The sequence below is a fragment of the Lates calcarifer genome, linkage group LG23 (genome assembly GCF_001640805.2).
Source record: "Lates calcarifer isolate ASB-BC8 linkage group LG23, TLL_Latcal_v3, whole genome shotgun sequence".
Classification (NCBI taxonomy): domain Eukaryota; kingdom Metazoa; phylum Chordata; class Actinopteri; family Centropomidae; genus Lates; species Lates calcarifer.
The window spans coordinates 2980893-2996920 of record NC_066855.1 but is presented as its reverse complement, the minus strand read 5'-3'; the positions used below and the strand labels follow the sequence as shown (position 1 = coordinate 2996920).

Here is a 16028-nt window from a genome sequence, read left to right as displayed (position 1 = left end):
TGATATCTCCCTGTTAGATTCTTGCTTCATTCAATCTGCTGAAGGACAGCCTGAAGAGCAAAAATGTGTAACTGTCTAGACTTATGATCTGGACTGTATCAGGCTGTGGCTACACAAGAAATATTTAGTACAATCAATACATTATTGGTTTTGGATTCCAAGAGTTGGAGTGTTTTAATGGGATTTGACCAGTGTACTGGGTGTTGTGGAAAACTTATTTCTTGACATTTTAAAGGAGCCTTAAAAAAAGTGTGTTTTCTGCTTCTATCACCTCATTAAATGAAAATTTGTGAAAAGGCAGAATAATTTGTCAGATTAGACCAGATACTCCCAAGTTCACTCATGTCTTACAGATGATCTTTGTCACCTTTATTCCCATACATGTCCATTCATTACAATAGTGGAAATCCATAATAAATAAGCACCATAGATGATCAGCAGAGAAATAAGAAACATTCAGCCTTAGTCATGAGACATACAGAAGAGGAAAAAAATGCCTCTGTTGGAATCAAAGAGCCTGCTATAGATTTAGACCATCATGTTGTGGACTGTGGAAGTGGTAGTTAATAGGCATAAAGCCTTTAAAGACAATTACCTTGTAAACCTGTGCAATTCAAGAGGATAGTGTTATACCATTGGCTTTATGTTTCTTGATAAAATGTAAAAAGAAAAGAAATACAGTCACATTGTCCAACCGAAAGCACATTTTCTCTGATAATTATACAGTCTGTAGGGTCCTTACAGAATTAAGTGTCACTTAAACCACTTCCGGACATTCTTCTGATTGGTGATAAGAGGCTTACAAAGACATTTTCAGCAATGTAACCACATGCAATTCGCACAAAACAGACATCTGCAACTCTTCATTTTGGAAACATAAATAAATTAATGCAATGGACCAGATCTATAAAGCACGTCACAGCTACCGTGATGTGGGTCTGTTCAGCATTTCCAAGAGCTGGAGTCAGAATAAGACGACGGGGTCAGAAATGTGGTTTGAAGAACTGGAAGAAGTTAAAATTTTTCCCCTCTGTTAATCGTTTCCATTTTTTTTTCATCGTGCTGGTTTCATCAACAACACATTACATTCACTACAAGTATACATTCTTAATTCAAAACTTCCATTCAATTCACAATTCACTTTCACAAGAATTGGCACCTTCTAGGGAGATCAAGTTATTTATCTTCAGCAGTTTGTTGCCATATTAAAAAAAAAAGAAAACAACAATGCAGCCACCGTGTGTACTATGGGCAAATATATGCACTACATCTCTGGACAAGCAAGCAACACTACATTTTTCCTATTTAAAAACACTTCCCTGAAGGCACGACCAGGAAATTCCATTGTTTTTTTGAGGGCAGTGTTCAGCTTCATGTGCCAAAATCAACATGGCTTCCAGGCAGGCCATTCTGATCTTTAGTGAGCGAACAGCTGAGGCGGTCCAGCTTTGGTATTTACTGTGCACCGTAAATGGTCTTTACCTAAGGAGCCACGTTGTCCTGTGTATGAGGCAGCATGCACTAAGTTGAAAATGCTTGAATAACTGTTTTCATTGTCCCTGTTTGTAATCTGTACATTAAAGGTATATTGACATCTGTGAGGTTCGGAGTGAACCAAAGACTGAGACTTTGCCATCAAATGGACATGGAAACCATGTAGATGGTGACAAGAGAGAGGCACTGGAAGGGCCTGAGGACAAAGAGGAGTTCAGAGGCAGCTATAGTAGAGGTCCCACCTATTACTGCTTCAGTTTTGCTGTGTTACCAAAAGGAATTATTTGGAAAAACTAGTTTTCTGAACCTGCTTTTGTGTTATGATATACAAATTGAACTCTACAGTTAAACAGCAAGAAATGTCTGTGGTACAAAGACAGGACAGGAGGATAAATGCAAGAGTCAGTTTTCCCAAATTACAAAAAAGTCCCCATATTTTCTAAAACCCTAATGGTGTCTTGCCATGCTAATAGCTTTGGTTTACTTTGCCTAGGATTTAAGATATTCTTTTGAGATTCCAATCAAAAAAATTGACATAATTTAAATTAATTACTGCCGTTTACAGCATTAACAACATTTAAAAAGTTAGAAATTTTGCCACATCTATTTTCAGAAACAGTAAACCTGTTACTCTGGATAATTTACAGAACTCTTTTGTATCTGCAAGTCGAGCCAAAGAGAAAGCTAATTGCTAGCCAACTACCACTGGTGAAAAAATATGTTTTTGTTGTAATTTGGGTAAACTGTTTGGGAGGACATTTAGGAATACATTTTTTGTTTTATTGGCAAGAGTTAGATAACAAGATTGATACAATGCTAATGTCACTAAACATGAAGCTAGAACCAGCTAGCTTAGGTTAGCATTAAGACTGAAACTTCCTGTGAAACTGCAGCCTTGTATTTTTTACATAAGCAGATTACTTTGTGTTAGTGAGCAGATTACTTTAAATTTGGACACAGCCAGAATAGCTTTCCCCCCATGTTTTCTGTCTTTGTGTTAAGCTATGCTAACTGGCTGCTAGCTGTAGCTTCATATTTGCCATACAGACATGAGAGTGGTGTCAAACTTCTCATCTAATTCTTGGCAAAAAAGCACATTTCCCAAAATGTCTAACTATTCTTTCAAGATAAATATCAGATAAAGATAAGTATCAGTCAGCTGTCTGCATTCAACATTTACGTCTCCAACAGGTCTTACAGTTTCAGCACAAAATCTATTCACTTAGTGTCCTTGTAAAGTAGTGGTTGAAGAAGTCAGTGCTCTCCAGTACAGAGAATGTCAGAGAAATTACATGTTCCACCAGTCACATAGGGGCATCAGAACTGTTAATATACTGCCGTTCACAAGACAAACCCTGGACTCATTACAACTAGTGTAACCACAGGAATATTGTCTTAATGTTCAGTTTCATGCATACGCAAGTCAAAACATCCCTGGTGCTTAATGGAGATGATTCTGAAAGTGGCCACACAGTCAGTCAGTCTCAGTTTGATATTTACTTTCTTCAGAACTTTCTGTATCATCTCCATATTTCAGTTTCCTTTGAGTTTGTCCTGAATGTGCACAGGTATGGCCGGTTCCTTTATTATCTTGTTTTGTTCTTCTTTTGAAGGAACGCCCTGATGCACTGAGGAGGACATTAAAAGACACCCAACCCACGAAAAATAAACCCTGATGACAGCCACAGTTTCAGCCACAGACAGATGAATGGCCTTGGCGTATCAAATGTCGCTAGTTCTCGCACCCAGGGCCAGATCCCCCAGCGTAGAAAAGAAATCCTCCATCTCCTTCTCCAGGAGCCGATTGCGGTTCTCTGCATCCTCTCTTGCCCGTTCGGAGTTTCGTAGTTTGATCTCCAGCATGCGTTGCTTCTTCCTTTCCTGCTCCATCTCCTGTTCCAAACGCTCCATCTGTGCACAAAGAGCAGCACTGGACTCTTCCAGTCTGAGGAGATGCAGCACAACACAGACAGAAAGCAAAGGTCATTGACATTCATCTTTACTCTTTGGTTACAGTTATGAAATGATTTTGTAGTATGAGGACAAAACTTAAAGCTGTACCAGGCACGTTTTTGTCACATAGAACCTAATCATTAAGATAGTTTCTGTCATGTTGGCCCTGGATTTGAAATATCTGAATAGAACACAGTTTAAAACACAGTTCATGCTGCAGTCTGTGTATTGTCTAGAGCCAACGGTGGATATCTAAAAACCTGGACCAAAGTAACTGCAATGCTACACACTGCCACAAACAAGTTTTAACTAATGCAGCTTCTACTGTTTACAACCCCTCTATGTTGGATGTGAAAATGTTTGGCATTGTTGACTCCTAGCTGTACCAATAATTATGTGCCAAGAGGAGTGATACTCTATACTGACAAAGTTGTATAATGATTGTGGATCTAAAGGGGGTCACTAAGGTGATGAAGTAATTAGGGTTATCTCAGCTTTGACTTAGAAACCAGAGGGTCTAATAAAAAGATACTATTCAGTTGCATATAGTGAATAGTTGAATATACATAGACTTACTGGTACATAGACTTACTTTTGTATCCTTGCCTCGTAGGTGGTCTTCTGTTTCCTCAACTCGTCCTTCAATCCTTCTACCAGACTGCTCAGCGTTAAATTTACCCCATCTCCATCCTCAGACATGATAATAGACGGCACAACAGCTGCCGTGGCCATGTTTCCATTCTCACTGCAGGCTGCACTGCTGCTGCACAGCTCCATTGCCTCGCAGCTGTCCTGCTCAGAGCTCGGGTCAGTCATCATCCCTCCATCCCTTCCTCTGTCAACCTCCCTCTGGCTCTCCATCCACTCTGCCTTTTCCCCACTTTCACTCCGCATTCCACAGTTCTGGTTCGGCGAAGGCTCACTTCCAGAGTCAGGAACGGAGATCTCGCAGGAGGAGGTGGACCACGGTGTGCTGGATACACTTGGTACACTCCCCATGCTGGAGGAGGAGGTGACGTTGTCGTAGGTAGACAGTCTCTGCGAGGAGCCGGTGGAGTCGCGGTCACGGGCAGACCGCTCACCTGAAGAGGTGCGCCGGTGTCCCCTCAAGGAGGACAAACCATTCATGAGCCAGTTACCTCCGCCTCCACTTCCTCCCCCACCAGAAGATACACTAGTTGTATCTGCCACAGAGCCGCCACTTTGCTTAGCTTGTGGCTGAGAACGTGGCGCAGAGGAACTTTTGAATGAATACTTCCAGGAAGGCATGGCCTTGGCTTGTTTGCTCGGGCTGACCACTGTCTCTCCCTTCCCTGATGAAGACCCCAGTTTTGGTCCAGGGTTTGGGTTCGGGGTCTGAGTGGGTGTGACGGCTGCACACAGTTTGGCATCCAGAGACGAGGCACTGCTGTGCAGTTCTTGGTCAGGGTTTGAGACTGGGCAGCTCTGAAGGTCCTCCTCTGAGATCCAGGCTCCCAGGCTGCGATGTTGTAGCTGATGCCCCTGGACAGGGAGTTCTGTTTGGGGTATGGTGAGTCCCTCCTGGTCCCTCCCTGAGTACAAACGGTTGTGTTCCCTTATGAGGACTGTCATCAAGTGCTGGACCAGAGAGGTGCCTGGACAAAATGGATCACATTCAGACATTCAGTGCTTCAATGTACAACTTAAAGTTTTTATCCTGCACATTCCGTATATTTAATTCATATCTTTGTCAATACTGCTAGGTGTTATTAGTTAAAGTAACATGGTGGTATGTGCTTTTAAGATTATGTTACGGGATCTTATTACTATGAAGTCAGTGAACATTGTCCATACCTTCCATGATAGTGACTGGGTCCTCCATCTTGGGTCGAAGGATATTTGGTCCAAATACTGTGGCAAGGTTCTGGACGCTCATCTTGTTCTCACTGCAGTGAGACTGGACCTCATCAAGGAATCTAAAGCCAGATACAGAGTTAAGTACTAGAGCAGCAGCAGTCATCACTCTTGAAGACCAATTAACTTTTGTTCCTGGACTCTGATAGATTAGGTTGATCATGATAGCTAGAACATCAAAAGACAGAAAAGGCAGGGGACTTACTTGCATATGTACTTGAGGAGATTGTAGTTAGGTAGAGGTAGAGTGCTAACTTGATTTCCAAGCTCCTGGACCCCCTGATAAGAGACAGATTGTAACAGTTAGATACACAATAATACACACACATACAGTACATGCACACACAAACACAGGGGGGTTAATGCTCATACCTCCTCCTCATCTTTGGCCAAAAGCTGTGCACAGGTTAGAAAGTCTTCATATTTGGAGAAGGGAATGACTGGTTCAGGCAGCTCTCGCAGGTACAACTTCAGCAAGGATGCCACCGTGTGGACGTCTGTGTTACTGCAAGTGAGTAGAGAAAAACACTTTCTACTGGATGTTCATTTGACACTGAAAAAGCTGGTGTATCTGTGTCACACTCCCTTTGCTCTACCTGTCAAACAGAGGCTTGTCACCACAGTCGAAGGCCTCCTGCAGCTCTTTGACCAGGTTGGCCTGCCCCGGCATTCTAAAGAGACCCTCCTCGTCCAGACCCCTCTCCCTGATGAAGTCCACACACTGCTCCACCAGCAGGGGTGCCAGTCGGGGGCCAAACTTCTTCTCATACTGTACAGTGTCCTCTAGACGCTGGCCAAATATCCCTGGTGAAAGAAGGAGGAAACATTAAATATCTTTAATGCGTTTAATAGTTTAATCAATGCATTGTAGTGGGCCGGTCTGTATTCTGGACCAAGTATAAAGATCTCAGAATTACAATTTACATTTTATACAGATTGTTTTTTTGTTCATTAGCAACAACAGACCTCTAATAATGAAGCTGACACACAAATATTCTGTCTCCCTCAAGTCAGTTTGATGAATTCTTGTCAAATTGACAAATTTTTCAAGACATTTACGACAAAACATTAAAAACATTGCGATCACCTACCAGCTGTCAGAGGTTATAATTGCTCTTTTTATTTACTTTATCTAAGGCATTCTCACAGCAATTTTGTGTTACCTCTGGTTTATTTTTATACGAGAGTCGTTGAACATTATTTAATGTTATGGCCCAGTGTTTTCACATTCAGAGCAGAGATCACCATTAGAAACTGTCCTGTCCTTAGCAGGCAGATACCATCTTAATGCAGCATTTTAAATGGCTGCGGAGGAAGTCAAAGCGTGTTGGGATGTGACTGTAAACTGAGTACGTATGTATTATTTGTAAGTGTTATTCCCCAATTTTGCATGAAACTGTCCATAAACGGAGGAAATAAAAAACCTACATATTTAAGTTGTGTTAGTAAACGAACAGTTAAATCTGATTAACCTGCTAACTAATTTCTGTTGTTTGTTACCTGTTGACTGGCTGCAGCAGTCACAGCTGGCTGACAGCTCACAGTAATCGTAGTAATTCACGGAGCAGGAGCTACACAGCAGCAGAGAGCGTTTCTCATACATCCCAAACCCACATTTCACCAACTTCATCCATTCCGGTTCAGGCATTTGACTCCTCTGGTAGATTAACCCTGCATTTACAACGTCCTGCTGCACCGCGAAGACGAACTACAGTCGAGGAAAAGGACGGAGGAGCTGAGGCGAGCGGCAGCTGACGGAGCAGAGAAATGTGACCAGCAGACGGGGGTCAGTAGCGCTGTGACCACAGTCCCGCTGTTAACGACAGGTCTGTAAGTTGGCGACAGATCTATTCTGGACCGAGAACCGAGAGACAGACACCCCCCACCCTGAGAATCTGAGAGGTCAGGGGGAAATATGACCGAGGCAGAATGGGGTAACAGAGCGGGTAATAGATTACTACACTTAATAGATGAATGTTGCTGATTGCTTCTGACCTGGGACAGAATTTAAAAACGTATTTCATCTATTACCAGGGGCGTAGGTAGGATTTAGGGGGTCCCAACTTCCTCTCTGCTGGCCCAGTATTGATCATCCACTCACTCAGCACAACTTTTTTGTACTGTCCTACATTTTAAACTTGCATTAATCGATTTATTTTTACTTGCAGTGGAAATAAGCAAATACAACATGAGCTGGTAAAGGTAAACTCAAGAACAAACAGCTGCCTATAAACACATCCAGCTGTGTTTCAGGTTATGTACAGACTTTGTTTTTGTTTTTTTGTTTGTTTGTTTTTTTGGCCACTAGGGGCCAGAAGAGCCCCAAAAGAAGCGCAGACTGACGCAAGGACGACGTATTTTTGTAGGACAACCCGGAAGTTAGCATCACTCTGTTCCCACTACAAAATGCCAATCGATTATTTCAGTGGCTCTTGGATTAGTGCTAAAAATAAGCTCCGTGACCAACAAAACTTTCTGATACTTAAACGTTTTGTTCAGCAAGATAATCTTTACAAATACACTCCACTGTTATGATTTCTGAAGCTTAAACACAGTTTATAGTTGATATATGAACGAACCACACCACGGTCTCATGACTCCAACGTCTCCACTAAGCTTCCAACTTATCATTTGATTTAGTTCTGGCCTCTTCTACAGAAGTCTTTCTGAAAGAGCACGAGTATAAACACCGAGGCTGTAAAAGCGCACAGGTGAGTAGGTCGGTTTTCGAATGCGGCGTCATGACGTCGACAACCTCTGTAGTCTCATTTAGCTACTTGTTAGCAACTTCCCTTTTAAAGACACGTAAAAGCTTTAAAAATCACAAACGGGGTATTTCCTGACTTATTTTATGTCGTAGAACAAAACGTGAAAATGTCTCGAGCTCGTGTTAACCACAGACCTTATTTTAGGCATCTAACCAAAAACCTATTCAAAAAACCCATTGACTTTGGGACGAGGGAAGTTATTTCCGGGTTTTAGGACTAATTCCTGCACCACTCTATTGTCCTGACAGCCTGTTGAAATGCAGCTATCCTGATCCCTGTTTGTGGCCCCTGTGGTTTATATTATATTTGAGGCAGTGAGATAATCACGTCACAAGTTTTTGAAAACAAATACATGTAATTGTTTGAAAAACCCCAAAACAACATCTCAGGATTATTTCCAGAATCCACAAATACTTTCGTAACCATGTCATATTCAGAAAAATAAAAACAATGTACAAAAGTTCAAGTAAATGTGCAAGACAGTTTCCTCAAACTTTGGAATTTGCAGAATTTATCACATTTATTGATCACAATGAATGATAAAATACTGATCATGATTAGATGTAGCTCTAGGAGTTATTACCCCTAACCTCGCCTTGCCAGCAGAGCTTTACTTGGCTGATTAAAAATGAAGTTTAAGTGACATCATAGACTGTATCATTGGTGTGTTATTCTACATTTATCCCCCTATTAATACACTGCTCCTTTGTAACCCAACACCATGCTGTTCAGCTGCTCCTTATGTCCCAGTTCACACCCAGACTGGCCTGGTTATATTTCTGGCCTCCTGTCAAGTACACTAGTTAGACATCCGGACCAGTGCAGACACAGTGAGAATTAACCGCAGGCTCAACACTACATGAAGAAGAGGAATAAGACTTGACTCCTCTTGACTCGGCTAAACTGTACTCCGTACAAGCAGTATATGCCATTCTGATTCTTGTACTTTATTACTCATCAAGCTCACCTCAACAGGTGCCACCACAAACAGAAACCTAAGAGAAACACCCTGTCCTCTAGTTTTGAATTTAAACCAGCACTATACTGGAATAGACTTGACAGCAAACTGATCACATTTCTCCAGTCAGGTACAGTAGTTTGACACCAGGAATCATCAGGGTGAGAATTAATTGCAGGCTAAAGAAATGAGACACAGTAGGGAGGTAGGTGATACTTCACACGACTGGACTCATGTCTGTAACGTATACAGTATAATGCAGACACACCAGGGAGGTCTTTTCCTATTTCAGTAGCAATATCATGTTGCAGGAACTGCTGCAAAGAAATGCAAATATTTCCTGGCTAGGGCTGGGACAGAACTGTGTTAGTTTAAGAGTTGTTTCACTGATCACTGATATCCAGTATATGTTCCAGCCTGTTGTTCCTTTGTGCAGATTTCCCTTTAGAAATGCCTTGAGATTTAATTGTTGCTCATTCTCATGAGGTCAGATGTGTTCAAGGATGAGATTCTGTCTGTGTTTTTAAAAGCGATCGTGTTTCTCATGTTTCAGTTCAAAGGTTTGGCTTTACCTCCTCCAAACGGCGCCCAGATGACCCGCCGTATGGCCTTGACCCAGTCATCCATGTCTGTCTGGGAGTTTGCCATGAGCAGGAAGGATTCATGGCTGATTGGTGCCCGGTCCTTCTCTCCTGTTCCACCTACAGGGACAAACAAGGGATGGAAAAGGAGGCAAAAAATAGAGGTAAGTACAAAAGGCAAGACAAAACATGATGTGGTTTATGGTAAAACAGCTGTGTGTGTGTGTGTGTGTGTTAATGTTTTATTGTATGCAACAGGAAAGGCATTCTCTTTCTTTTGCTAGCAAATGGCAGTAGGCTCCAGGATATTTGCCTCCATGTTGTTAATCTGTGCTTGTAGTTTTAATGCAGTTTGCTACTTTGCTTGATGGTTCGTCAATCTATTAATCAGCAGTGACAACAGTGATTTGGTGAATATGGACAGTAAAAATTCCTTTAGTATGATAAAAGATGTGACCAACAATGAAATGAAATGTAAAATTGCTTTTCATTAGTGCAATAATAAATGTTTTAAGGCAGAGGAAGAAGAAAGAAGCAGATAATCTCATGCCCACCCAGCTGGTTTTCTATGGGGGTTGACACCAGGTTAAAACCAATGTGCTATAAGTGCCTCTTACCACTAGATGGCACACTTTGACTGCTCTGCGTTTGTACTCTAATCTCCCTGTCCTGTAATTCTGAAAACTAGTAACTCCAATTCACATTTTCATGTAAGGCATTTAGCTGACATTGAGACCAGAGCAGCTTTTAAATTTTCTGCACACCAACACGATGAAACAAAACAGTTCAGAGACACAAGAATTATAATGCATAAAGAGTGATTCTAGCTTTAGATAAGGATGCTGGACATCCTTGCTTTTTCTTTTACAACACTGAAAAGGCACATGATGACCACATCAGCACAACAGACAGTAAATATATCATCCACCACTGTTGTGTAGATACCGTTTCCTTCTGCCATGCATTTAAATAATCTGGAGAGAATGTCATGTGTTTTCTTTTTGGCTGAGCCATTAGTGTTGGATGGTGTTGTTGCCACAGTCACAGTCATTGTTGTCACAGTCATTTAGCTGTGAGAGGGGAATCCAAATTTAAACAGTGGTGCCATAAAGCTAAGTGCCATTGTCACCCAGCTTTGCAAATTCACACTGTCATGATGAACAACACACTGCAGTCTGTCCTCACATGTGCGCTGTGTTGGAATACTGAGCTGAGGGTTTATAATTGTTTGATATTTTGGTGCCATTGATGAATAGTTGTAGTGTGTGTATGAATGTACAGTAGAATTTTAATGAGTCCTTCAACTTGTCCTCAGGAGAAGAGGCAAATTAAACGAGTGCATAAAAAGAGAGGAGACTCAGACATTAAGGAGCCTGGGCACATCCAGTGCTTCCTCTTCAGTGAATCATGACCTGATAAGACACACACACGCGCCCAGCCACTTAAAATCAATCCCAACATAGCTGATAGACACCAAAACCGCTGGAACATCTAAGCCTGGATGGATGAGCAGTAAGTACAAAGGTCCCTTTTGGAGCCAATTAAGATAACAGTGGCTGCAGGGTTTACAGAGACGCACGTTAAGTTGTCTTCTCAAAGTCCCAGTGATGAATTTGATTTTTAGCTCTTCTACACGCCGATCTGATGGCGGTTGACATTTGAGTCTGCAAGGAGGTTGGATGTTTATAGCACGGGAACTTAAAGCTGCTGCGTTTTGAGTGTCTGTTTATTGAAGATATATTCTTGATAATTATAGCTCTGGTTCTTAAATGTCAGACGGCTCATAGACACTGCTTGATGGGAGATTAAGAGCGGAAAGAAGGGATGGGGGGCATATGTAGGTTTTACAGCGCACAGGAAGAGCCATTTTCTTGCTGATGCCACTGCTTGAACTTATTAAAATGTCAATATGGGGTGGGATAGTTGTGGTAAGCATGAGTGAGCAGTCAGGTGAGGTAATGCACGTCGCCTGAACGTTTTCCCTTCTATTTAGCTGATTTGAGAACTAACTAACTAAATTTTAACCTTGTTATTTGAACAAATTTGAAATTTGTTAGATAGGGATCAGTAGCCATAAGGTGTTGCTATAATATACACATAAGCCTGAGCTTATAAACAATGTTGTGCAAGAAAAATGCTATTAATTATATTGAATAAGTTGCTTACACCACAGGAAAAGAAAATTATTACTTACTTAATATATTACCTTCATTGGCAGCCAGCCTACATGTTGGAGCTATGACCATTAACAACTAACTAAATGCCGTCAGATGATTTCTGAATGATTTCTGAATGGCTAACGTTAGCAAGTCAGCTAACAAAACATAGATCATCTAGACCTGCTTTATATGAAGTCCCCTGAGATAATTTTTGTTGTGATTTGGTGCTATATAAATAAAATTGACTTGACTGTAACACGTAAGTTTAATTAACAAACTGCAGAGTAACCAGGAGGCTAATTTTTCTCTGTTAGCTAACACGGGCTAACAGCCACCTCATACTCTTTAATTTGATGCTTTAGCTTTTTCTACAGCCGCTTACTTTAAAGAATAATTTGACACAAGAAGATCAATACCACTCTTGTGTCTGCCTGTTGTGAAGACAGAGCGAGGAGATGGTTAGCTTAGCTTAGCATAAAAACTGTAAGCTGGGGGAGGTAGCTAGCCTAGCTTGGCCCAGTCAGGACTGAGCCCTGCATACTGCCTCTGTAAAACCACAAACTGTACAGATTAAACAAAAGGATACAAAATGTGAATTAATGAGCTTAAGTGCTGGAATGTAGATTTTAACAGGGTCCATTCAAGCGCTACCGGCACAACAAACAGTCATGCAGTTTATATTCTGCAGAGTGTTTTGGTGTGCATTGTCCCTCAGGCTACGTCCTTTATTAATAATGTGACTGATGATTGGTCTCTGTGAATGGGTTGGGGATTAACTTTATACGACCTCTGTGCTGCTTATTATTGGTATTTATGAGAGAATGAGAACAAGTGAGGGCGAGAGAGGGAGAGACTGGCAGAAAATAATGCATTAGTTACACAAACATTGCCGAGGACCAGTCAGCACAGCTGGTTGCTGAGACATGTTCAGTCTCATGCTTGGTCAGCTTTCCTTTTGTGTGTCTGAGAGGATTCAAATGTCAATGCTACTCGTGTGTTTCAGGATTACCGCTCAGTTTACTGAAGCTTCCACTCATGACCGTCAAATACACACCATCTTATCCGATCAATATTTTGCATTAATCTCTGAATATTTTGAGTTAGTATAACAAGCTGTTTTAACACATGATAATGCCATGTGATTATTGTATAAAAGTTATGAACAAGAACAATAAGAAGGGGAAAAATACCTTTGATAAACACTGAACGCGTGGATAACATCCCAGCGAGTGCAGAAATACTCACAACCACAGACACAATACTGCCTGACCTTGCAGCCACATTTAAGATGTAACCTCATGTTTTTCATCCAGCATGCATTTCTGTGGACAAAACAAGCTCCCGCCACAATATTTGTAGTGTAAGTGTGACACAGTTACAGTACAACAACATAGAACCACGGCCTATGTTATATCAGCCAGTTATTCGTGAATTCGTGAAAATAACGGGCAAGTAAAGTAACCACTGGCTGTTTAGGATGTAAGACTCAAGCAGCTAAATGAATGAGGATTCGGCCAATCACACCAGTACCTGACTTTTCTGTAGAATGGGTGACAACTCTTTTTTTGCAGAAGTAGATAGGTTACAAACTCATTTTGCAGCAAAACACTGCACATAAAATCACTTTGTGTTTTACTGATCCATGGAAAATTTGGTCTTTTAACACCAGATTTTATTCAGATGTGTAACAATCTCCATATGCAATGTATCTTGCGAATAAGCATCAGCTACTAGGGCAGGAACAGGAGTCAGTACCTGAATACTATCCAAAAAAAAGCCATAAATAAGAGGCTGTTCTAAGCATACTGTAAATCCCATCAGTCTCAAAGCTACTCAGGCCCTCCACTTCAGTCTCTACTACACTTGTAAAAAATCTCCAGCATCTGTTTCCCGTTACCTTGGAGATGTTGTTTCTTCAGTCTGTCCGGCTTGCAGCAGACCGGCCCCATGTCTGAGTGAGCGGTGCAGGCTGGAGCTGGGACTGGCTCTGGCCTAAAGCTGCGGCATGAAGAAGCGGCTTCTCTGCCGGCACAAAGTCCGCTTGGAAGCAGATCAGTACGCAGGTAGCACCGACGGCCAGAACCTGCCAGTGAGGCATGCTCGATGCCAGCCGAGACAAAACCCGTCAAACGAGTCCCACTTCTTGCTCCTCACTCGTTTATTTATCCATTCATTCGCTCTTCTCTTCCTGTCTCGCTCATTCAGCAGTGTGGGCAGCAGGTCCTTTCCCTCAGCCCCCCTGGGGAGAAGCAAATCCCTGAGGAGGAGTGTAACAAGGCTCCCTCTCTCTCTGTCTGTCCCTCTCTCCCTCTCTCAAAGTGTGTGTGTGCAGTAACTGGGAGATGGGCTGTCCTCCAATCTTTGCCAAACAAACTTGTACACACACACACACACACAGGGAAAACAGACAATGACAATCAATCTTTGTAAGATACAGGCAGTACAGGCTTTGGATTCCTCCTTCAGTCAGACAGGATTGCGGCTCATATAGACCTGTATGAGCAAAATATTCTACATAAATCTAATTATCTGCTTTTCCATTACTGATTGCTACAGTACAACTAAAACGATTCAACCTGTAACCGGTTCATGAAGGCTTTCCTCAAAATACAAAATGAAACAACACGTCAAACACCGCCAAAGACTGTACCGTCCGATCCCCATAGCTTCATCTAAACGGACTGTTATCCAATCATAAGCAGAAGCTGTCCAAGTAGAAATCTTTATCTTGTGTGTGAATGGCTCCAACAAGCAGTGATGTTGGGAATAAACTGAAGAAACACTAGTTTGTTGACAAAAGCAGCAAAAATAGAATTGTGCCGACCTATAAAACGTTTATCAATCAAAAGTTCAAGAGAGACAATTACAGTCCTGGTTTGTTTGTCTGATTGACAGGTGATCTAGAGGAAGTACAGAAATAACTCAAATCAAGACAGAGACTGAATTAAATACGGAGCAGAATTTTTTCATAAGCTGACCTTTTTGATGGATTTTTTTGAAAGATTTTGAGATGTTTCATGTCTTCATAAAGTAAATCCATTGAGGTTCATAGTGTTATGTGATTTTTGTGTAGTTTAACAAATTCACTAGCAACTTCAGTGTATATCATACAGCATAGTTAGTGTATACGACACAACATTCTTGGAATTTTTTATATTTATAGTGCTGTATGTTTATTTTCCCACTGTCCCATATTTGTAATGTTACCGATGGGTGGTTAAAGCGTGACTGTCTTGTGTTTGTGTATAATCTTAACATATCACTTAATCTAATATCAGCCTTCAAGAGGAACCAGTTTCCTCCTGCACAGTCAACAAAATACTGAGCAGAAAGTCGAAAACTTCAAGAGAACCTGTGTTTTGGAAAAGAGATTTTCATGTTTGAATGTTTCTACAGCACTATAATAATATAAATGTCTTAGAGATACTTGAACCTTAGCATTTGACGATGCAAAGGTTAAGGGAAATTGAGCACACCAAGAAATTACGCAAAGTAATAGTCTGACATTTTGGGGAATCTGTGGATTGTCTTAAAGTTAGGGACGAGGATTGATACCACTTGTATTTGAGGTACAGTAAATTTGAAGCTTGAGCTAGCTTACTTTAGCACAAAGTCTGGAAGTAAGGGTGAACAGGTAGCGTGACTCTGTCCAAAGTTAGAAAAAACACTACCTCTATATTTTACTTACTAGCATGTGTTATCTAATTTGTTAAATTGGTACACAAAGCTGTCTCCTTCCATTTCCAGCCTTTATGCTAGGCTAAGCTATTCTGGCTTCATATTTAGCATACAGACATGAGAGCGGTATCAATCTTCTTGTCTAACTTCCGACAATAAAGATCAGACTGAAGGAAGGCCAACATGTTACAGAGGTCAAAGGTTAAAGGTAGCAGTGTGTTGTTGTATTTCAGGTCAGAAAACAGTACTCTGAACTCTGATGTGGGTTTGTTGGTGTAACTTGGGAAAATGGCATTTGTGGGAGATGCATGAACGGGATGTGAGTGTGTGAGCTAGCACACAATAATGAATTAGCAGAAGCTGTCACGTTCGCACAGGCACAAGTGTGTTTTTTGCGTGTGCTGTTTTCCAGATGGCTTAATTGCTTCACACTACCACAACAGAGGGCTTATAGCCTTGAGTCAGCCATTAAATACAAAGAATATTTAAAAATATCCAATTATTTGCCCATTTCCTTCATGCCTACAGGCTTTCAGACAAGCTCAATTCAGTCTCAGGCACA

The 16028-nt window shown here is 41.4% G+C and overlaps 1 protein-coding gene across 2 annotated transcripts in view; it reads right to left on the bottom strand.

The window, feature by feature from the left end:
• Nucleotides 1-354: 354 nt before the first annotated feature.
• si:dkey-191m6.4 (rho GTPase-activating protein 22) overlaps nucleotides 355-16028 on the bottom strand; it is a 30971-nt gene continuing 15297 nt past the window's right edge. Inside the window, exons 1-8 of one of the 2 annotated variants that reach the window (XM_018661173.2) lie at nucleotides 13686-14253; nucleotides 9621-9749; nucleotides 5919-6126; nucleotides 5695-5827; nucleotides 5528-5601; nucleotides 5263-5384; nucleotides 4040-5063; nucleotides 355-3439 (exon numbers count right to left, since the gene is read on the bottom strand). In XM_018661173.2, coding sequence (XP_018516689.1) covers nucleotides 3217-3439; nucleotides 4040-5063; nucleotides 5263-5384; nucleotides 5528-5601; nucleotides 5695-5827; nucleotides 5919-6126; nucleotides 9621-9749; nucleotides 13686-13737 — 1965 coding nt within the window. In that variant the 5' untranslated portion in view covers nucleotides 13738-14253 and the 3' untranslated portion in view covers nucleotides 355-3216. Of the gene's footprint in view, nucleotides 3440-4039; nucleotides 5064-5262; nucleotides 5385-5527; nucleotides 5602-5694; nucleotides 5828-5918; nucleotides 6127-9620; nucleotides 9750-13685; nucleotides 14254-16028 lie in introns of those variants that run through there. The other variant, XM_018661164.1, reaches the window with a different exon arrangement.